The 24,230-nt window shown below is 41.3% G+C and overlaps 2 protein-coding genes across 3 annotated transcripts in view; both read left to right on the plus strand.

Annotated features, from left to right (window-relative positions):
- Positions 1-19,241, plus strand: part of LOC115134021 (homeodomain-interacting protein kinase 3-like) — a 49,479-nt gene extending 30,238 nt beyond the window's left edge. Inside the window, exons 3-15 of one of the 2 annotated variants that reach the window (XM_029667543.2) lie at positions 2,005-2,128; positions 6,516-6,635; positions 6,773-6,859; positions 7,019-7,203; positions 7,371-7,524; positions 10,247-10,367; positions 10,479-10,588; positions 10,765-10,883; positions 10,984-11,142; positions 12,050-12,499; positions 12,627-12,883; positions 14,482-14,600; positions 14,755-19,241. In XM_029667543.2, coding sequence (XP_029523403.1) covers positions 2,005-2,128; positions 6,516-6,635; positions 6,773-6,859; positions 7,019-7,203; positions 7,371-7,524; positions 10,247-10,367; positions 10,479-10,588; positions 10,765-10,883; positions 10,984-11,142; positions 12,050-12,499; positions 12,627-12,883; positions 14,482-14,600; positions 14,755-15,177 — 2,428 coding nt within the window. In that variant the 3' untranslated portion in view covers positions 15,178-19,241. The remainder of the gene's footprint in view (positions 1-2,004; positions 2,129-6,515; positions 6,636-6,772; positions 6,860-7,018; positions 7,204-7,370; positions 7,525-10,246; positions 10,368-10,478; positions 10,589-10,764; positions 10,884-10,983; positions 11,143-12,049; positions 12,500-12,626; positions 12,884-14,481; positions 14,601-14,754) is intronic. The other variant, XM_029667546.2, reaches the window with a different exon arrangement.
- A 566-nt stretch (positions 19,242-19,807) lies between these two features.
- LOC115134022 (UPF0606 protein KIAA1549L-like) overlaps positions 19,808-24,230 on the plus strand; it is a 50,532-nt gene continuing 46,109 nt past the window's right edge. Inside the window, exon 1 of the mRNA XM_065022391.1 lies at positions 19,808-20,346. Within this exon, the coding sequence (XP_064878463.1) occupies positions 20,124-20,346 (223 nt within the window). The 5' untranslated portion in view covers positions 19,808-20,123. The remainder of the gene's footprint in view (positions 20,347-24,230) is intronic.

Here is a 24,230-nt window from a genome sequence, read left to right on the forward strand (position 1 = left end):
ATGTCACTCAGATTGTCAGCACAGCTGGGTGCAGGTGAAGACAGAGGTTGAGAAACCCCCTCACAGCTCCCCCCTAATCTCCATTCCCCTGATACATGTAGTGTTTATTTCAGTAGATGGTTCGTTAGGACTATGGTTAGATATATTCTGCTCCTGGGCCTGTGGAAGACACTTGTTTCCCCCAGAACAGCTGCATTTTTCAGAGTTCTCCTGGCCCACAGGCAGGCTGACCCTCTGGCCTGGTTGACCTGGTGGTCAGATACACGAGTGTCACAGTAGCAAACATTTTTTTATAACTAACCCAAGATGGACCACAGCCTGTCGTTTCCAATGGGAGCAAATTTAATGGATGGGCAGAACAAGCAAGGAGGTTGGCAGAGCCAGGCACAAGGTAGCGAGATCCTTCTAGCACACATTTCCGTTAGGGAACGCCTACTCTGTGAAGTGCACGTGTGCAATAACTTAAATCGCCCTTGCACTCCTAAACAACGGCATTTTTCTTTTTTACTTTGGCAAATGGTAGTCTATTTAGTCCACTCTGATCATAACAGATTGCAGTTTTGGGAATGGAACTGTATTGAGATCAAATGTTTAATCGATGAGAGAATTTGCTGAATGTCGTCTGAAATCCATCGCGCTCAGTCTTCTCCTACTGCCGGCCACTAGGCTTCCTCTCATCACCATATTTGGTGGTGAGTGGAAATGCCAACTAGATGCTTCAGATTTATACATTGGTTCTATCTGTGACAGTACCCAAGGAAGCATGTTCTCTGGAGACTGACTGGGGCTACCCACCATTAGCACATTAACATCCTGCTCAAACCTGGACGAATCTAATTTCTCGCATGATATCTAGGCAATATTAGTTAATGCTGTTGTGATTTAGGCGTTAGCGTAATAGAACATTTTGTAATAGACTCGTCTGAACTTGGCAGTAAGCACACTATGTACAGGAGTGATTTTTCCCTCCACCCTTCCCCTTTTTACAGAACATTAAAAGAATGGAGAAGTCTGTCTCTTCTCTGGGTAACACTGACTTAATTTCCACATTAAGACAAACACTGAAATGAAGTTGATATTGAGTTTGTCAGTTTCCTCTCCTTTCCTTTAACTTCCTGCTCTAACAGGAAGTTGTTAATTGTTGCTTCTTGTTTCAACCCATGGTTGAAAAACATGAACTGTACTTATGTTCCTTTTAGACAGTCCTCTTTAACAGGCGTTGCTGCAAAACCTCAGCTATCGGGAAGTATGTGTTATCTCTTCACACAATGGTGCCTGAGGAGGCTAACGTTGAGCAGCAGTCCCCCTGTGGGTGTACATGATCTCCTCAGCTGTTGCCAGTGTGGTCCATGGCTGGATATAGAGTACACATCTGCCTCTGTGTTGTCTTATACTTAGGCTGAGAGCTGGGTGTGTGCTCATTTTGCACTTCTTTAGTCATTCTTTTGTCATGCCTTCCCTTGCTGAATTTGTTTTCAGCATTTATCCGCAGACAGAGATTTCCTGTCAGCAGGTGGTCATTTGGCTGGGAGGTGAAACGTGTTAAACCGAGTGACGACAGTGTCACTCTATATTGGTTTCATTAGGGTGTTGTGTCCGACCATCGCTAGGCAACGGATGTTTCCTCTTTGTTGTCAAGGCTGCCACGTTGCATAGCCTTGGTTTTAAACTGGTAACTGATTGGACATTCTTTTTAAAGGAAGTGGAACGCAGTAATGCCTGCAAAATTGCTTAATGGCCATCAAAGTCCACAAGTGTCATTCTTCAGCTTGATGGAACCAGTGTGTTCTCAATCCCAATATTTGAAGAAGAAATTCACATACTGAATTCTGTTTGTTTGACGTCATACATGAGGCCCCACAATAAATCATGTTAGATAATATCTTGAGTTTCCTGCCCCCTGATTTAAAACAAATCGAAAGCCTGCTGTGTGTTCTGGTCTCAGAATGGTTGTTGAAACTGCTCCCCGCTAACCTCTGTCCTGTTTGTCTTCCTTGTATACAGGGCTCCAGAGATCATCCTGGGCCTGCCGTTCTGTGAGGCCATCGACATGTGGTCCCTGGGCTGTGTCATCGCTGAGCTCTTCCTGGGCTGGCCCCTCTACCCAGGAGCACTGGAGTATGACCAGGTAAATCAAAGTACCTGCTTAATAACCTCTAAAAGTTTGGGGAGGAGGGGGGTACTAAGCTAACATATATCATAAGGCGTAAGGTTTTGAAGTGCCTGTCCTATATCTAGGAGATATAACGAACACAGCTGTATCTCTGTCACATTTCACCGCAGATGTGAAAGGGCAACATAGGTGGAGGCAGTGGCTTGAGACACAGCAGCCCATGCAAAAAACATCTTAAATTGACCGATTTTTTTTTGAGGATTTTTAAAAACGTATTATTATGTTACTTAGATTGATGTACATGTTTGTCAATAGATTTAAGGATTATATGCTCAGACACACTGTTAGGATTGTCAAATGTTTGCCTGCTGAGAGTACTTAGCACCAACCTTGAAGCTGTCAGCCATGTTCAAATACTCCAGACCACGTGGCAGTAGCGTTGCCACTTTGGGATTTAACCCCTCTACTTACCTAGAGTCCAGTGAGCTCATGGATGTCAGTATGAAAGAAGTTGGAGGTAGTTTTGTGAGCCAATGCTAGCTAGCATTTGTGCAATGACTTGAAGTCTCTTGTATCTACTAGCATGCTAGCAGTTACCATATACTTCCAGTCATTGTGCTAACGCTAGTTAGCAACTTCATTAAAACTGCACACAGAGACATAAAAATGGTAACCATAAATTAATCCGGGTCCGGGGGAAGTCAAAAATCCTGAAGTATCCTTTTAAGCTTAGTTTGGCAATGCATGTTCATGTGTGTGTTGCTTTGCCAATGTTGGCTAACTAGCTAATAGGGATGTGCATCTTTCCCTTTCAAGAAGATTTGATATCAAGATAGATGGGATACAATACAGGAATGATATGTTTTAGTTTGACATTATCACCCATTTGTCATTTTTACAGATTAAGTGTTTAAGATGGTTATGTATCACTATTGTTTACAAATGAGCTATGACCTAGCCAATGCATATACAGCACAACTTTGGATTTCACCCCCATCTCAAAATCTAATGGTTTTGACCGTTTGGAAGTTTTTATGGAGTGATCTATTTTCCACTTGCTTCGGCCATGCAGTGCTCCTAACAAAAGTGATTGTGAAATTATCAACTTTACCCTGTATATCTAAAAATGACCATATAAACCTGTTTAAAACAAAACTATAAAATCAATTGTATAGCCAGATGAGGAGTCTCCGTTAGCTTACTTTTATTCCGGTAAAACACCATTTTCAACAGCGCATAGATGACCATAACCTAGCAAATTACATAGGTTTTATAGTTGAGTGACAACCTAATATCACACAAGCGATTTTAGAGTTTGAATGCTGATGGTGCGCAAGATTATAAATAGGCTGCCTATCTCGCATTGGTCAGTGCGTGAAGCTGGGCACAGTGCGCAGTTTGTGACTAAGCAACTGATAATGCCTGGGATCGTTCTGCGTGTCAAATTACTTTTAGATCAATGACTGTCAACGCCATTACAAAGGAAGCATCAGTTGTCACAAAAGATTTGTAACGTTCAAAATCGTTTTTCTGACCGCATGTTACATTTGGACCGGTTTGGGGTCATATGCACAAAAATCTTATTTCTCAACAAAAAAAAAAAAAAACGCATTTGTTTACATCCCTGTTAGTGAGCATTTCTCCAAGATAATCCATCTGCCTGACAGGTGTGGCATGTCATGAAGCTGATTGAACAGCATGATCATTACACAGGTGCACCTTGCGCTGGGGACAAAGGCCACTCTAAAATGTGCAGTTTTGTCACACAATGCCACAGATGAGTCAAGTTTTGAGGGAGCGTGCAATTGGCATGCTGACTGCAGGAATGTCCAACGGAGCTATTGACAGATAATTGTGTTTATTTCTTTACCATAGTCCACCTCCAATGTTGTTTTAGAATTTGGCAGTACATCCAACCGGCCTCACAACCGCAGACCCCGTGTAACCACGCCAGCCCAGGACCTCCACATCCGACTTCACCTGCGGGATCACCTGAGGAGTATTTCTGCCTGTAATAAAGCCCTTTTTGTGGGGGGGAAAAACCAATTCCGATTGGCTGGGTCTTGCTCCTCAGTGGATGGGCCTATGCCCTCCCAGGCCCATCCAGTCATGAGAAATCCAAAGATTTAGGGCCTAATGAATTCATTTCAATTGAATGATTTCTAAACTGTAACTCAGTAAAATCTTTAAATTGTTGCATTTATATTTTTGTTCCTTTTTATATGATTTATGGACAAACTACAGCAACATATTTAGTTTTATTCACATAATTTAGTTTTTTTTTAAGTAAAATGTTTTAAAATGACCAGAGAATTTAATTGGGACGTATTTCGGTAATGAGAATTTGGGGTGAAAGTGTACAACATTTAGGCAAATGTATTTAAACTAAGACACTGTGCCATAAACTAGTCATTTTAGTCTTCTGAATGATAGTTGATTGTTGCAGATGCCTCATGGTTTTCTAACTCAATTTGTTACTGCCATGGTTAACTGGTTTCATGAGAATCACCTGCCAGCCCATAGCCACATTAGCTAAACGGTTATGTAATTCACTAGCTAGCACAACATGGCTGGCTAGCTAGTCACAGACACTGCACGAACTCTCAGCAACTAACACAGGCAGCTGATTCATTGAAACAAATTACTTGTTTTAATTATAATTTCAATACTAGCTACAGTGGCCAGCTGGCTAGCTTGGAAGAAGTATTGTGTTGTGTGCACTTAGCTAGCTACCATCCCATAGTGTAGCCTATATGACTGTCTCATTTAGTAAGCTGCAAGGGGGTCAATGTCACCGGGAAAAGTATATATATTTTTTGTTCTTGTTGGCTGGCCTTTCAGCACCCCGCTCGTGCTCTTTAGAGAGATGTCTTTACCGACGGGGAAACTGATTCCACATGTACAAACGCTAGCAAATGTCAGTCAGGTGCTATCGCCGACGGTCCCCAAAACAGACCACTCAACAAGCGAACGAATGTCAAATGAATGCCAGATAATCGACAGATCAACATTCGGTGCGGTGTGTGGTCTATTATCTCCAAAACCATCAGACTGTCAAGGGAAGAGAACAACACTAGCAGAACTGACAGCTCAGTGAAGACAGACTGATCAGTGGAGTAGGATAACAGTCCCTGATGCCTGTGTGCTGGTGGATTTTGATTCTGAATGCGAGGATGGTTAAGGCATCCACTTTTCGTTTGATTTTAAAGCCTATAAATGCAATTGTCTGGGCCATGTCCCTCGGCTTAAAGGCCAGACCATGGGAATGCTCTGTGTGCTGTGGGGTTTGTCATTTTTGTGTCTAGTGGTCATTTGGACAGCGACCAAGCAGTAGTGCTTTGCTGTTCAGAAGCCCCCTGACTGCTGCACCATGCCATCAGCAGGTTCTCACTTCATTGCCCTCACTGTGTTTATGCAGGGTTGTGGTAACTTGATTGAGTCTCTATAACATACAAATCATCAAGCCATTAACAAAGCCAGTGAAACTCACTGGTCTACTATCTGTTGTCAAGTGCTGGAACAGCGGCTTTGCACAGTGAGAAAAAGAGCCCTGTCTCATGGCCTAACTCATGCCTAGTCTTGTACTTGTAGCCGCTTTAAGGCACAGTGCTTTGACTGGGAGAGGGTAGCTATGATGTACCCTTTGTGAGAAAAAAGCCTTACTGGCTTTACGGTCAGGGACAGATGCTAACAGATGCCAGCTATATCTGTCATGTTGTCTGTGTCACTGCTCCCATGGCAGATCAAGTGTCAAAACATCAAAGTCAGGTCTATTGCTGTTTGAAAAATAATTTGAGTAATGATCTCATGGGCAGCAATGAAATTGTTTGAATAAGAAATAATTAAATCACCAAGTTACCAGATAAGCAACATGTTTTTGTATTAAGGTTGCCATGGCAAATTTGGAGCACAAGTAGGCCTGTGTAAGTGGCGCTCAGTCAACATATCAAGGACCTCAGCCACCCGAGCCACAGCTTGTTCACCCCGCTACCATCTAGAATGCGGAGACCGTACAGGTGCATCAAAGCTGGGACCGAGAGACTGAGAAAAGACTTCTATCTCCAGGCCATCAGACTGTTAGTCACCACTAGCCTACCTCCGCCCAGTACCCTGCCCTAAACCTTAGTCACTGTTCTAGCCGGCTACCACCCAGTACTCTACCCTGCAACTTCGACTGTTGCCATTGTACATAGTCATTGAACACTGGTCACTTTGTGAACATTATTATACTGTTTCACCCACTTTATATGTACACTGTATATACTGTATTCTAGTCATGGCTAATGGAAATGACTTAATGTTGCTAATTCCTTTGTAAATATATAGGAGTAGGTCTGACACGCAAGATAATTATGTTAATGTTGTAATCACAATATTTTCTTCCTCTTTGTCTCCTCCACAGATTCGCTACATATCTCAGACACAAGGGTTGCCAGGGGAGCAACTGCTGAACGTGGGGACCAAGACTCCCCGCTTCTTCTGCAAAGAGTCTGACTCGCCTTATGCTCCCTGGAGACTGAAGGTAACGCGCACTGACACTGTGTGATTACTGAACATTGACATCATATACCATAAGCACACCCAGTTCTGAGTACGCTAGGCAGAATGCTAGAGAATGCATGTCTGAATTTTGAAGACTCCCATTTCCTGTTTCTGTAGCTGACAGGGGAACATGAAACTGAGACTGGGATGAAATCCAAAGAGGCCAGGAAGTACATCTTTAGCAGTCTAGATGACATGGCACATGTGAGTACAGAACTTTAATTAAACGATGTGACACATTTAAGCAAAGTACGAAATTGCATACAAGTAAATTATTCATGAAAACTTATCATATGACACTGTAGTGAACACCAGTGGATTTTAATAGAGTAGCTGGATGTTGATTTTGTCCTGCCGCCTCAGGTGAATCTGGTGCTGAACATGAAGGGCAGTGACTCGTTGGCGGAGAAGGCCGACCGGAGGGAGTATGTGGGCCTACTGAAGACCATGTTGCTAATTGATGCCGAGAAGAGGATTGCTCCCTCCGATGCCCTCAACCATCCGTTTGTCACCATGCAGCACCTCCTCGACTTCCCCCACAGCAATCAGTAAGTCTAACCAACAAAAGCTCTTACATCCACTACAAAGAAGTGGTGAACTACAAACTATGATTACAGATGGTCACAGATCAGAAGTAGGAAGTAGGCCACAATGTTTCATCTTGAATACCCTCTGCTTGATTCTTCATCTCACACGTTCTCTTTCTTCTCTCCAGTGTTCAATCATGTTTCCAAATCATGGATGCCTGTCAATCACGGCCCAACACGTACAACACACTCAACCGCAACAAAGCCCTGTTCCCCAGATCCTCAACCAACTCAGCTGGACTGCCGATGGCCTTCAGTAAGATGGGATCAGTTCGCTCTCAGGTAATCTATTAACCTCTCGGGTAGGCAGGACGATTTAGAAACTTCAGAGTGTTTTCTATCCAATACTAATAATAATATGCATATATTAGGTTCTGGGACAGAGTAGGATGCAGTTCAGTTTAGGCACGCAATTTATCCAAAAGTGAAAATGCTGCCCCATACCCCAAACAGGTTTAAGCACAATCACAAGAAGCTTCACATATTGTCTGCATTAATGAACACTGGAAATCTATGATGTTACATTTATGGCTGTGGTACATAAACTTCTTACTGGACCCAATGTTTCCACCTACAGGAATATTAAGGCCATTGCATAATATTTACATAATTTTAATGGCACTGCTAGCTCTCACTATTCATTGTCTGAAGTAAATGCTGAAAAACGATGGCAACGCTAGCTATTCTCTTGTTATTTGAAAAGCCTAAACTCACCTATTAAACTTTTCAGCTGTCTTGATATCCTAGCAGGAAACCATTTTATTATAGCAATGCTCCAAGAAACACACCTGCTCCAAAAAGAGAATAGAGAACCATTTTCAAACTCGCTGCTTTTTCATCTGCCCCAAGTAAAACTAAAGGTGTAATCGTAATGATACATTAGTAACGCAATTGCCATGATTGAGTAATGGCAAAGACCAAGAAGGCAGAATCACTTTCTTTAATTGTATCCATAATGGAAAGAAAAATAGCCTTTATTAATGTGTGTACTACAAATTTGTATGATCCTATGTTTTTTGATTCTCTGAACAGCGTATTGTTAGAATTAACTGAATTCCATCTGGGTATTGGGACAGACATGAATGCCATTTTGGACATGCGTGACAAATCTAATAAGACCAACTCCAAAGTCCAATCCACATGCAACCAAGGCTCTCTAGCATAAACTCTGATTACAACCTCATTGATGCCTGGTAATCCTGAAGCAAAACAGTACACTTTCTACTCGAACAGGCATAAGTCATTCTCACTAATCGATGTCATACTATCTACACCTATTTTCTTTCATCAAGAAAATTTAAATTAGACATACGAGTCTGACCACCACGCTTACTACTGCCAACTTAACATTTCAGAATGTCCTAAAATGCCACGAAAGGTTTTATAAAAAAGAATGCAACTGCATTTGCATCTGGGTTGAATTAATCTTTTTGGACCAGGTAGCTATTACTATATCCAATTTATTGATCAGATGGAGAGCATAATTTGCCATCCATCGAGTAAAACTCAACCACTACTTCCGTGGTAGTCGTCCCAATCGTTTACTGACCAAAAAGCTATGCAGTAGTTATCAATTGACTGATAGTAATTCCCTTTTCAGATTCAATAGTTGCTCTATCAGTACCCAACTTAATCAAAGATTCTCCTGCTTCTATAAAGAAATGTACACCATTCAAAGGTTAATTTGGGAGAGATGTGAACACAGCAATTTCACTTTTTATTACAACATTTTAAGGATGCCACCCAGTGTTCTCATTATCACCCCCTATCTTTGATAAACGCAGATATTAAACTGTATTTCAAAATGTTGTCGTCCCGAGACGGAACAAAGTGGGTTTGTTAAAGCCTTTATGCTCTGTCGACTACACCTCTGTCGACTATTACATATCTTATATGCTTCATGAGAAACAACAGCTCCTTGGGCTATATTATCTCTCCATTCAGGAAACAGCTTTTGATAGACTAGAGTGGTCATATCTCTGGTCTGTCTTGGAACATATGGGAAGTGACTCCAATTTCATGAATATTATTTAAAATACTATATGCCAATTCCTCAGTCATAGTTATAACAGGCAATATCTGCTCTGTTCAGAATAACTAGAAGCAGCAGACAAGGCGATCCAATTTAGCCTCTGCTATTCTTATTATCCATGGAAAATCTGGCACGGGCAATTCCTCAACCGAAGGAAATAATTACATTTCTCTCAAATCTACTGATCACTTCATCTCATACTGCCTCAAGAACCCGATGGAGGACTACTTATGGAATCCCAATTTCCCATTTGAAATATTTGGGAGTAGATTTAGTCACTTCTTTAGATAAAACCATTGCGAAAAACTTTAATAGAACGCTCAAATCAATTAAGCTAACATATGGAATTGTTTTAACATGGTCATCCCAAGGATCAATTAGCTATTTGATTTTTAATTTTAGGACCCCTTTAGGTATAAAAAAATATTTTATGGAACATTGACTTTGGCCATACTGCTTTTAGCCCATAGAAACACGTTGTATTGTAACAGATTTTTAGGCACTACTTCCATATACACTGAGTGTATGAAACATTAAGAAAACGTTCCTCATATTGAGTTGCATCCACCCCCTTTTGCCCTCGGAACAGCCTCAATTCGTCGAAAGTGTTCCACAGGTAGGCTGTCCCATGTTGACTCCAATGCTTCCTACAGTTGTTAAGTTGGCTGTATGTCCTTTGGGTGATGGAGCATTGTTTATACACACCGGAAACTGTGTGAAAAACTCAGTCACGTTGCAGTTCTTGACAAACTGGTGTGCCTGGCACCTACTACCATACCCCATTCAAAGTAACTTAAATCTTTTGTCTTGCCATTCACATACACAATCCATGTCTGAGTTGGATGTATTTTTAATTCCTTTATTTGATTGTTTTTGTACCTGTTACTCCCCTCTGAAAAATAAATGACAAAATAAAAAGTTGGTCACCAATGTTTTAAAATAATGAAAATAATCTCTCCCACCTCTATACAGGCTTTGACGCAATCTGCTCCCTCTGTGATGCATCCTGGGATGCTGCAGACAGGAACCAGTCAGTTTGGATGTAATGACTCCTTTCAGCCAGCCCTCATCCTCTGCCCCCCAGCCATACAAGGTGAAGAGCTTTTCAAATTAGCGCCTAGTAATTTCATGACAGATACAAAGTCATTGCTGGGTTTACAGTGACCATTCTCCGATCTTATGCTAGTGTGCTTATGTTTTTAAGGTAATCCAAACCAGCCAGGATATACAGTTAGGATGGAAAACACAATACCGATGGTGACCCAAGCCCCTCCCATACAGCCTTTACACATGCGACCCGGAGTCATAGCACAGGTGAGACACTGGCTCACATTAGTGACACTTGTATACAATACAGGAGTCCGATGCTTGTCTCCACACTGGTCAAAGAGGTCAAATTCAAGTTAGGTTATTTAAGGGGTTTGGTGTTTCCCTCACTTAGTCTTAAAGGTTTATGGTCCACTAATGATTTCTGTCTTTGTCCTTTGCAGCAACCGTGGTCAAGTAGAAACCAGCAGATCCTAATACCAGCCTGGCAGCAAGTGGCTCCCCCTCCCACCACTATGGCTTCTGATACTGCGGGTGGCCCACAGAGGCTCAGTGACTGGGGGTGAGTTGGTTCACAAGAGAAGATACTTTTTAACACGTACTTCACTGGCCCCTTCACATTGTGGAGATAAAACCTGTATCATGTTTTGCCTTTTTTAAAGGAAAGTTCGGCAACACAGCAACCATTACAGCAACATGATGCAGCCTCTTCTAACCAACCAAATGGCCATGTCTGGTCCACAACCAATCAACATTGGCATTGCACACGTGGTGTGGCCACAGCCGCACGCCAACAATAGGAACCGGCCCAGTCAGAGCCGGTGAGAAGCACTATGTTTGCCCAATGTTTCTCCTCCACGCTCCAGTCACGTACAGGGTCTATGGCAAATCAATGCTGTTGAATTAACCTTAGTTCTTTGTGCCTGGTTTGATAAATTATAGATTTTACTCAAATCAAAACCTACTCAGTTTATTTGTCACCTGGTTAAAGGTGCACTTTGCAGAAATCGCTCTGTCATTTCTTGGTTGCAAAAATTGTATTAGTTGGCCTAATTTCATTTTGTGACAAAATAAGCAAGTATAGTGTGTAGGTCATTGTACCATCTAAAACACTGTAAAATATATAACCAAAAATGATTGTTTTGAAGCTGGTGTACAATACCAAAAGTAAAAGACGCAAAACAAAACTTAATGGAAGCATAGAAATGGCGCATATCGAGCAGATCTACTGCTTCTTAGACTTACTTTCACTGAGCATAACAGCGCTTAACTCACATTTCTATGTGAATTTGGTCGGGTCGCCCAAGTTACATATTGCAGCTTTAAAGGGATACTTCGGGATTTTGGCAAGGATGCCCTTTATTTACTTCAGCTGAACTTATGGATACCATTGTTATGCCTGTTCAGTATGAAGGAAGTTGGTGGTAGTTTCTAACTAACTTCCAGTCATTGTGCAATTGGTAACTAGCGTTAGTGCAATGACTAAGTCTATGGGTATCTGCTAACGCTAAGTTAGCAACTTCCTTCAAACCGCATGCAGAGACAATGGTATCCACGAGATTATTTGACTCTGAGGACGTAGATAGAGCCTCATTGCCAAAATCCTGAAGTATCCCTTTAAAGCTTTAAAGTGAATGTTCTACCAAATCGCAGATAATGTTGTTCTTACATAAACAATAGTGTTAAAATGTACTGACGAACAACTTCACTACTTTTACTTCATATTAGCAGCATGCACTACTCCCACAACAATGGCAACATCCAAATCTCAATGTGCCGCTCTCCAAAGATGGCCGACCGTGTTAGTCACACAGGAGGAGGAGGAGATGGTTCCCGCGGGGAGAGGCCTGAGGTGGAGGTTCAGCAGGAAAGACGACATGAGGAGGAGGTGAGCTGCTGTAAGGCAGTGGAGGATGAGAGGATAGACATGTCCCACCAGCAGCGAGAGTCTGTGGTCATCGACGACCTGCCCAGCCCCACCATCAGCGTCATCAGCAGTGACACGGACGGAGAGGAGGGTTCCTCTTGCCGGTTCAAAGGCAGCCCTGACTGCGAGGCGTGTAAGAGCTCTCTGAATATGGAGAGGGTGTGTTCCCTCAGCAGCCCAGACAGCACCCTGAGCACCAGCTCCTCTGCCTCGGTGCAGTCCAGCCCGTCCCCCTGTAAGAGGCCCAACAGGTACTGCCAAACTGCATGTTTAAACGTTAACATCTTTTTAAAACTTGCGTGAGCGGCCACAGTCTTGATCATCAGTAGCAAACATGGACATTTAGTTCTGTTATTGATAGCTTTTGTCTGTTTTCAGCATGTCTGAGGATGATGGTCATGAGAGTGGCTGTGAGACGGTAGACGGTTCCCCTGCCTCGGACTCCAGCCGGAGCCAGAGCCCCTACCTGGAGAGCCGCTACCTAGGCAACCACAGCCATCAATCTCTGAGCATGAGGACGAGTGGCATGGCCCCCCAGAAGGAGCCCAGCAATCCCCCTGTGAGAACCATGGTGGTGCCACCTTTGAAGGTGGTGCTGAACAACAACAACATGGACCTGCACACAGACCGAACGGGTCAGTTTCTATTCACAGCATTACATGTCAAAATTGGTTTAGTATTAACAGTAAGAATAGGCCTATACATTGTAATCTTTTGTTTCAGTTTTGTATAACATACAGGCCTGGTTGGAAGTGTTCTCTGTAGGAAAGAGGGTGCTTTGTGAGCCTGTTGATGTCTGAATGATGTGTGTCAGTCTGAAGAAATTAGGGAGAGTCTGTCACCTGTGCTGATGTCTGCCTTGCAGGTCACATGGGCGTGGCAGGCAGCTACCACTCCTTAGTTGGTCAGAGAGGCTATCACAGGTGAACATGGGTAACTTGCACTGGGCAGCCTGTCTCTGTGGCTGTGCTGATAGCTAGTTGCTGCTGAATGAACACTTCTGATTTGATCTGCTGTTCCTCTTTTTCTCCGATTCTCATGGATATCTATTTCTTCCCCAGTTCATCTTGGTGTGTTTTCATGTGTTTTGGATGCTAAAGAAGGTAATTCGGTAGACTCTTGAGTTAGACCAGCTAATTCATGTTGTAAGCATTATCGCAACCATAAAGCACTGTGGCAATGCTACAATCCAGACATGATTAACCTCAACTGTCCATCTGCACTGTCAGATGTTCTTGAGTGTTCATTTACAGCACATCATGTAGGTTTGCTTTTGAGGTGTACAGGCTTTTATATGCACTGCAAATCAGGCTATGGGATGTGTACTGTAACTTGTGATTTATACTGAAGGTAACCTAGCTATACACAGCAAAGGACTGTCCACTAAATGGGATTGGATCTGATATGGGACATATATTAGTGCCAACATTTGTAAGTGGCATATTAATCCTGAAATGAAGGGACGCCTAGTCGGTTGTAAAACTGAATGCTTTCAACTGAAATGTCTTCGATATTTAACCCAACCCCTCTGAACCAGAGCGGTGCGGGGGTGCTGCTTTAATCGACTTTCCACAACATCGGCGCCCGGGGAACAGTTGTTGGGGGTTCACTGCCTTGCTCAAGGGCAGAACTGCAGATTTTTTCACCTTGCCAGCTAAGGATTCAAACCAGCGACCTTCTGGTTACTGACCCAACGCTCTTAAACTTGATCAGGTATTTTTGAATGGGCTACGTCTCAATCCACCATATCGGCCTTCCACATCTGCAGTGAAAGGTGACAGCTACAGTGGTGTTTGTCAGACCATGAGACATCCCGAAAATCTTTCTTCTCACAAAAACGTATGTAGTGTCCGAATGGTTTTGCCTACGGTATGACCCCTCTATGGAAAGGTGAGAATCTCACCAACATGTACATAATAACATTAAGTCCAAATTCAGTGTTTCATCAAATAATTGTTTTATATATATTTTTTATACCTAAAGGGGCCCTAAAATTCCAAATCTAGTTGCTAAATGATCCTTGGTATGACTATCTGAAATCAATTCCATATGTTAGCTTAGTACAAAGAGCCTTTCTATCAGCCAAAGTGCATCTCTAGCTCTCGCTCTCTGTCTGTTTGTTTTAGCAAGGCATGCTCTTGTTTCCTGTGGGTCCTTATTGGTCTTGTTACCCTGTCATTTTGAAAGACACATCTTATCTCAATCTGAGAGACCTTTCTTGTTTCTCTTGCAGTCTTCGAATCCTCATGCCAGTCCAAAAGGCGCTGTGCCCCTGGACGACTGAACCACCACCACCCCCGGCAGCAACAGAAGATGACCACATTCCAGCAGCAGCCCCTGGGCTTCGGCCAGGTCAGTCCCCCTTCCTCTTCCAGGTTTTGGTCATTCAAATCTAATTCTACATGTAATTTGACTTTGTTTACATTTGAGTATTTTAGCAAATGCTCTTATCTAGAGCGACTTAGTTTGTAGTGGTGTGTAAAGGTTTTTCCCTCTCCTTGGCCAGCCTCAGGTCCAGCAATACAGCTCCTGCCACAAGGAATGGAACGGAAATTATGGGCTGCATCGGCGGCCGCACGCTTACATCCCTCCCACGGTACACGGCCACGCTTTCACCCCCACCCACAACTCGGGGCCTCACCCCCAGACCACCCTGCTCTCCTATCCTCCCTCTGCGCCCGTCGCCCACCTCCTGGCCTCGCCCTGCGCCCAGCGGCCCGTCCTACAACCCGCCTTCGGCATCTCCCACCCTGGCAGCATTGTCCACCAGGTGACCATGGGCATCAACCACCGCCTGCTGCCCTCACCCACCATCCACCACCAGGGCCAGTTTGGGCCCCTCTTTCCCCCACACTCCTACATCGCCTCGCCAGCCTATACAGGCTTCCCCCTCAGCCCCACCAAACTCAACCAGTACCCTTACCTCTGAGCACCAGCCGCCCAGGGCCATAGGCCAGCAAGGGCAGCCAGAAGTGACAACGTTAACCAAGGCCTTCATCCGTCATCTCTCAAGTTATGACAGAGAAAGAACCCCCCCCTCCTCCAGGCTTCAACAAATCATGTTGGTTGATGATGATAGGATTTAAACCTGGGGGAAAAAAATATTGAAAAAAGAATGAATCAACGATTAAGAAATTCTCACTTTTAATGGGTTTTTGCACTTTTGTGCTACAGTGTCATTTGGAGCGTAAGTCTCACAGTACAGTCTCACGGTACACATTGTTCTCAGCCCTGTTTCTCCCCCTTTTTCTATATTGCCTTCTACCTAGCATGTGTGCTAGTCACATCACTCGTTAAGCCATCCCAGTCTCCAGTGCTAGGACAAATGTCTCCGTTGGTTCTTTGTGGCGTAAAGGTGTTCCCTAATGACCTAGTTGTTTTCAGTGTGTACCGTCAGTGGTCTGAAAAGGTTGTTCCACACGCTGCATGCCTTCGCATGGGAAAAATAAAGTTGTTGACAGTTAGATGTCACTCCTGTGTACTGTGAGACTTACTACATCGTAACCTGTTCCCACACCTACTAGTGCCTTCAATATCTGAGGTTGTTAATGTTACTTCTGGCGTTTATAGATGTATCATGTACTGGACTGCAGCACTTGAATATCTGATTATTTTCACTCATGCTTTTGCCTATCAGATAATCAAATAAGTAATACTTATTTGGGCTCATTGTATTTTGGGGGTAAAGATTCACTATGCAGAAATCACTCTGCCATTTCCTGGTTGCAAAAATTCTAATGGTTCGGCAAATTTCAGTTTGTGACAAAACAAGCAAGTATAGAGTATAGAATCATTGTACCATCTAAACCGCTGTGAAATATATTTTCCATAACCAAAAATATTGTATTTTTAGCTGTTTGAAGCTGGTGTACAAAAACTAAACTTAAGAATGGGAAGCATAGAAATAGCGCACATAGCTACTGATTCTTAGACTTGCTTTCAATGAGAAGGACAGATCTAGAACACACATTTCTATATATGTGAATTTTGTCCGGTAGCCCAAAAAGATACATTGCAGCTTTAAGCTTATTTTATGCTTTAGGCAAATGTTTATTTTGTTTTGGACTTTTCCTGAATGAACTAATGTACAAACAAAAGGTGAATTATTTAACATTTGATCATCAATTTCTAGTCACTAAGTACTTAATTACTAACAGTATTGACACTGTTTATTGGAACTGCAATACAATCTACATATAGCCGCTGGTTTTCTGCGTTATTGTATTTACAGCCTTTTTCTTAGCGTAATACCGATGTGGGGCATGGCATTGACTATAAACAAACATGCAAATAGTTGGTTGATTCTTTGTATGATCTCATATATCTTCAGAAAACTGTAGTGTTTTGATATACCGTCTATTAACCTAGTGTATCATTGCTGGACTATGTAGTGCTTGACAAGGTGTATTGGTTAAGTGCAATTTCCGCATTAGACTTCTACTTTATTTTATTGTTCCATTTGTTGAGGTTTGTTAATGTGTCAACTGCTTATTTTATACATTCTGTCAGGGAGGAAATATCATTTTGTGTGAATTGTTTTTAATTGCTAGTGTGTGAATTAGGTTTTTGTTTTTTCTTACTTACAAATGAAAATGCTTTTTCAGCACCAAAGACTGTAATTCACCCCAAGCAAGGTAGCTACTCTTTCTTTCCCTGTTGTCTTCAAGTATACTGGAGTCATGAAGATGGAATATATTGAGAAAAAATATATTTTAAAAAGGTTTGTTTTAAGCATTTTGGGCAAGTTATATCATATATCTTGAATGCATCATAGATGAGCTGCTATGTACTGATTACCACTTCAAAATAGCTGTGAATTTAGGGGATTATCTTAGTTCTTACTATGCATTCTTACTTTTGTATAGTTCTAATTACCATATACTAGAAGTGGGTTTTATTTGAGTATAGTGACTGGCACAAAGACTTGTTAGTGCCTCTATATTTGCTTTGATGTTTGAAGTGTGATTGGAACTACTGTATTACAAGTAATGGAATTAAGTGTTTTTTTGTTGTTTTTGTGTGCATATAGCATCAGTATTTTATATTTTTAATCATAGGTTGGGTTCATCATTGCATACAGTAGTTGTGTTGACAATTTTGCTTATCGATTTTAGTTATTGATCTGTTAACATCCTGAAAAGCCCAAAGATGATTCACATTATTGATTGACAGTTCTATATTACCATGCAGATATATTTACTACAACACCTCTATTTGGTCCCCACCTTTACATTGGGTTGTAGAGATGCCTTCACGTGTGTAATATTTGTTATGAAATGCATCAGTAAGCACTTGTTAAACTTTCAAAAAGCTCATCAGGTTTGGGTTGTGGCAAAATCCCACACAGTTTTCATGAAATTGCCGTGGTCAATGAAGTGCTTCACTAATATGGATTTTTCTAGCCATCTATTTTAATTAAGACTATGAATTATTTTTTTTGTATCTAAAGTGAATTGTGAAAGATTTTCTATAGATGATTCTTATCTATTCATAATGGATCGATTTGAGGCAGATGGGTGTGAATTATTAAAACATTTTCTGTCATAACTCATTAATCCAAACAAGGGCAACTGTCAAATGATGACAGATTATATTTTCTAATCTTTCTAGCCCTTTTGTAGTCTTTCAATACATTGTGTACTGTGAAAGATTGAATATGTTTACTCACTAGCCCCCCAACTCCAGACACACAAATAGCATTTTTCTCACTCTGACAGTGTCTACAACTAGTGCCTTTTCAAATTTTGGTCAAGAGAACTGTTGGTTGATAACTCCATGGCCCCTAGCCAGTCCCTCTCCTGCAGAGTCAAGTGTGGCAGTAGAGTGAAATATGGATGCTCCTCAACAGAGCGGAGTATTTCGCACCAGAGTGGTAGGATGTTAGGATTATGCAGCCTCATGTTTTATCAGGACTTCTGCAGCCTGTTCAAATCCTCATGTTTCTCACATTTGTTACGAAGTGAGAAAGCACTCTGCTTTTGGACTCAAGTGTACAATTTAGTAGAGCTGACAAACACAATGCATTCTCCTTTCTGAGGAGCTCTTCTGGGTGCTGGCTGTTATCTTCAGGTCACGCAATCCCAATGCTCAACCTTAACCATATGGTCTGAATCTATATAGCTTTTCTACAGAACATAAAAAGACAATTATTCTTAGTCAGGGAATATTTTATACATATAACACTCAACACAGTTTTGTCTCTTTTTTATTGAACATGACAAATGCAAAGCTTTACATACACTGTGAATGTATTTGTGGAGTTGAATTTTTGGGGGCTTTGCAGACATGACAATGTTTTTGTTGCATTTTTTGATGGCTACAGCTATTTCTATTCTGTATATGATAAACATCCATATAGCAGCATCTGTTTTGATTGATCACTTGTTGGTATTTGCTTTAACAACCCACATACACACAGATTAGGTCCAAAGTTGTCACTTTTTAAGTCTATACTGCAACTAATGTATTATGTTGTGTCATGCTATTATAATTAATTCAGGGTATTTGTATTGTCCAATATGCCACTGCATTAATCTTCAATCCTTTCCACTTGGTTTGATTGCTTTGGATCTTGTTTGCAGTTATTTCACCTGTTAGTATAAGTTGTATTACACTTCAAGTGATAGGGTAATACACGTAGTAAACACAGCATATAGACTTTATTGCTAAATTGGAAGTGTTAACTGTTTTATTGTGTAGTTTCTGTGGCTTTATTTTAATATGCTTTTGGTTTTATGCTACACTAGTTTGCCATGTAGCAACTGCACTGTGCAATATAATATGAGAACTGGGAAAATTTATTATTTTGGATGTAATGTCTCTTACAGTTTGCGGTCGTATTTCTCTCTAGTTCTCAGTGATTTCAATGTGACCAAGCCTTATTTACTTTGTCACAAAAAGCGGGTTTTCCTAGTGACTGTTGGAGTGTCAAATTTAAGAATTGATGGTGTACTATTGTAAAAATTCACTTTCAATAAAAAAAATATTGCTTCACCCTTCTTGTTTGTGACTTGTATTTTATGAGTAGTACAATACATTAAGTTGTTGATGCTATTAGCACCACCCAGTGCAAGCAAAGTAGAAGTGCAGTACCGATATTTTAACTTACTGAAAATGTGCATAGGGTAGGCTACACACATCACATTTGATTTACTTGACAACGTTCCTCAGCTGATGCCTGGAGTGTTCCGAATGGTAGCAGACGTTAATGTAGGCTGCCATTTCGAAACCAGAATGTTTTTTTAAAATGACATGTAATTTATGTAATGCTGTTCTCAACCCTGATCTCAATATCTCAGCACTAATGTATGCGATGCCATTGGCTAACCCTGGCCCCAGCTGGTGAAGCTGTCCTTTGACGCTCAATATACATTTACAGATATTTATGCAAATCAAATTGGTAATCGAATTACGGTAAATTAAAATAGGAACTTTTTTGGGTCGGTTTAGGTTTGCCGTCTATACCCACAAGAGGTCGTCTGTTACCGTGAGGAGATTGCAGTCAACTCTCGCGTCACGCCGCGACGTGATATTTTTTCTAATGAAATGACGGGTTCGACTTGTAAATATTCCAACAAGGTAGCATAATTGATCACTTCTGCGTGTTGAACGGGAGCCGTTTTCCGTCCGAATCATTAAATGTACTTTTATGGTTATGAGTGCATCTTAGATTGTTCGTAGATAATAGCTTATTACGCGCTAGCAGGTCGACGTGGTGCATGGACTGTTACCTCCAGACGCATCACACACAAGGTTCAATGCTGCCGCTTTCTGTCAACCTCGGGGAGAGGCTTTCGGAGAACATCGTCCGCAGTGAAGGATTTATCAAATGTATTTGTCAATATTAAGACTGTTAGATGTATCAAGGATAAACAAATGGCTTCAAAACATGTACATAACAGCCTCGATGATTTAATTGTCAGCGGAATAAACAATGCTCCCGCGATTGGCTCGATTGAATGGATAGGTGTGGGAATGGGAGCCACCTTATGTTTCCAGAAAAACGGAAAGACATTGGGACTGGATCGAATGTGGACTAAATATATTTTATCAGTTGGAATGGTTTTGCTTTTAATGCAGTCTGTCCTAGCTGCTGATGGTAAGACTTATTATTTGGTTTGTTGACAACCTGTTCGAGTAGTATTTGTCTTGCTTGGTAGGACTAACTAATTGGTCTTCATCGAGATGTTAGGCTGTATATGACCTGCGGGTGGATGGGGATTGTAATTATATAAATATCTCAAATTGGTTGCACTTTTCTGGTGGAACTCTTCGTACCCTGTCCTTATATTATGACCATCGGTGCACATACGCGGATAATGACCGTGGAGAAAGTAGCAGATCTTCTGGTTATTTTTGTCAAAATAGGAAATTGTGATTTATTACAACAATCAAGATTCTTAGGAGACCACTGGATTTCGCAATTTGCAATGTAGTATATGTGGAGGGGACATTCTAAAATATTACGCACAATAATCTGATTGCGCCTATTTTTGCTTTAAGCAAACACATTCAGACAATTAGACATGCTAAATCAATATAATTGTTGATTTTGTAATGTGGCCTCCCAGCCTCTTGTGTTTTTCGAAGGAAGAGAATCGCTGGTGTGGCCTTTGTGCCTGGAGTGGCCTATGTTCAGCAGTCAAGACTGCAACGACGACAATTATAATTACGCTTCTTGCTTATTTGATCGACAGTGATGGCAGCATTTGTGGAGGTCACTTACCTTCTTGAAATAACGTGTCATCATTTTTAAATAATGGATTATGTTGTCATACGAAGCAAAATGCCACTAATGAGATATGTTTTCTTTTCTGCCTTGGACCTGGTGTTTAAAAGGCTTAAGCCTATAATTTGACCATGGGTAGCAGTTTTCACCTCATTTTAGCTTTCCAATGTGTATTTTTTTTCTACATTCAAGTAGGAAAAACATATTGTGATTCAGCCATAGGCCTGCATTAGCCTTTATATTTTCAAATCCTCTCAGATTGCTATTATATCCCTCTTTTCCTCCATTCATGAAACCATATTTGAATACCTTGCCATTTGGCTGTGGGCATGGGCCAGATCCACTTGTGGATGTGAGGATGAGGTGTTTTGTCTTTAATGAGCCCACAGAGCTGTTGCATTAAGTCAACATGGAGCCAAATATGCTGTGTTGCCATGGGAACCGATCTGCCTAACATTAATTGTTTTCTGACAGGGAAATATATAGCCAGCCCTATAGCATATGAATAACCAGTACAAACTACAATTTGGTCTGCTTTTAGACAATAGTGTAAGATTGAAATGCTGTGTGATTTGAATAGTGCATGCAAATGAAATGCTTCTCCTTGTAAATTATGGCAGAAAAGATTTCACACTGCTCAACAGCAAACAACAGACATGTTTGAGGTAGAGTAAAATGCATGCCTAGGCCTATACCCTTTAATTAGCAAGAAAACACTATTTTGTGCTCCATTTTATGTCCAATATTTTTCTACCAATTACACACAAATACACATTTCTTTAACCAGGCTTTCCAAGCTGTGGTCACGACATGCAAAATCAACATTGGTGTGGAGAAAAGAGCAGCAAACTGGTATTGGAACAGGCTGCTGCATTCTGGTGTGCTCATAGAGTATGCTACTGGTTAAGTAGGTTGTATTCAGATGAAAAGCCAGTGTATTTATTTATCACTAATTATGACCACAGCTGCTGCTGGTCACAAGGCAATGAATGCCCAATAATAATGAATCTGTCTTCAATTACTGATCAATTATGCTAACCAGGATTCCCATTCTGCTGATAATGGCTTTCAGTGTTTCTGTATTTTATGCATGCTGCTCCAGTTGGATTTCTTCTTCGTATCGTTTATAAAGAATTTGCTGCTCAAAGGATGGTGTGAAAATGTGGGCCCCTTTGTTATGTCCTGTTTGTTAGCCCCTTATACAATCCCATAATAAGATGCCAACAATTAGGATTATGCCGCAATCAAATATTAACATTTGGGTTGCTTGGGAACTCTTTTAAGAGAGTGGCCAAAACATGGCCTGTACAGCACCTTTCCCCACACACTCTTCTGTGCTTCATTAGGGCGATTGCATGTGCTGTGGAAGTTAATTATGCATTGCTAGATCTTAAATAGATATTTCCCTTTTACATTAATACATTATGCATGGAAAGCCTCTATAAAGCATGTGGGTAGGATGAGCTTGTTGGCTAATTTGATTTCTAATCCCGATTTAGGTATAGTACTTATTTATTTAGTACTTATTTATTCCTGATCTTTGGGGGAGGTTATCTATTGATCTGAACAGGACAGTGTTTGAAACACAGTTTGTTTATTTTTTTGAAAATGATGTGCTAACACCTTGATGCAGAATACTTCATTTTATATGCACAGTACATTATACTGTATGCATATGTAATGCATGTTAGTATATTATACTATGTGTGTGTGTGTGTTTTCCAAACTTGGTCCTGGGGCCTTGGTTTTTGCCCTAGTACTACACAGCTGATTCAAATAATCAAGCTTGAAAAACCAAAACGTGCACCCATGTGAGGCCCCAGGACAGAGTTTGGGAAACCCTGTAGATGCCTACTACTCTGCTGCATAGTCCAGTAACTGTGTGTTTATGTTCCCTTTTTAACACTGTAATTCTATCATAGGGACATAAAAGTTTCTCAAAACTGTATGACAAGCTTAATGTCCCTGGAAATTGTCCATCAAAACGCTATTTTTTACAAATGTAATTTCTGTCATCAGGGAATAACGTTGACCCCAAACCAACACATTAGGTAACAGGGATTTTACAGTAAGTCTTTCATGAAAATGTAATCAATCTTCTTAAGATTAAATTACGAATATCCAGATGGATTTATGTCTCCGTCTCCTTGAGCAGTTCTGAACTCACAATGTATTAGAACGCCCTTTCGTCATCGCTCACAGTGACTGCTGTGTGACGGCCTTGATAGTTGCTGCCTGCTGTGTAGCAGCAGTTGTTCAATTTGTGTTGGCCTGGGAGGCCTCAGTACTGACTGAAGAGAAAAACACAAAGAGAAGGGCTGGCTGTCTGGCCTCATTGTAGACCTGAGCAGACCAGGAGATCAAACTGAAAGATACTGAAACAGGAACAGACAAACATAATCAATCAATCAATCAAATGTATTTATAAAGCCCTTCTTACATCAGCTGATGTCACAAATGGCTGTACAGAAACCCGGCCTAAAACCCCAAACAGCAAGGAATGCAGGTGTAGAAGCGCAGTGGCTAGGAAAAACTCCCTAGATAAGCCAGAACCTAGGATGAAACCTAGAGAGGAACCAGGCTATGAGGGAGAAATAACTGCTTTCATTCATTTCAGCACTACCTTACAGTAGCTGTGTGTAGTTATTTATTTGGCACAACTTAATTAGAGGGCTTTGCAATAGTGCTGGATACCTTGACGCTAACGCAAACTAAACCTGTCTGGAACAACCCCATTTACATTTTAGTTTGCAGCTTTAGTGTCCGTTTAGAAGCCACTTGTATCCTCAACCTGCGGAGAGCTGCAAAGATGCTTATCACTGTATGACTGTCTATTATGTAATGGGAAAGGAGAGCCAAGTGAGTTCTGGCCTTTTAGCTCATCTAATGAATACTATATTCCATGGAATCAGTGACACTGACCATAAGAGCCATTTAACAAATGTGTTTCCTATGAGACTCACAGGATCATGGGTGACCTCTATCAGATGAATGCTTCTGATTCCCGAGACGATAATGAAATGGCTTCTGTGCTCACGCCATATGCACCTGCAAATCTCCCGCTACAGTAGCTTATGAAACAGCTTTGAGCCACAGCAGGGGACGAGAAAGGGCAAAAAGCATGGCCAGTGGTTCGTTATTGGACCTGTGGAGTCACATTGGTTTGTGCAGCAGTTTTGGCATTTATTAAATAAAAAAATCAATGCATACTTTTATGTTCAAAGTCTATCAATCGAAGTGCTCACGCTTCCCTG

Source organism: Oncorhynchus nerka, linkage group LG9a (assembly GCF_034236695.1).
Source record: "Oncorhynchus nerka isolate Pitt River linkage group LG9a, Oner_Uvic_2.0, whole genome shotgun sequence".
In the NCBI taxonomy this organism is placed as follows: domain Eukaryota; kingdom Metazoa; phylum Chordata; class Actinopteri; order Salmoniformes; family Salmonidae; genus Oncorhynchus; species Oncorhynchus nerka.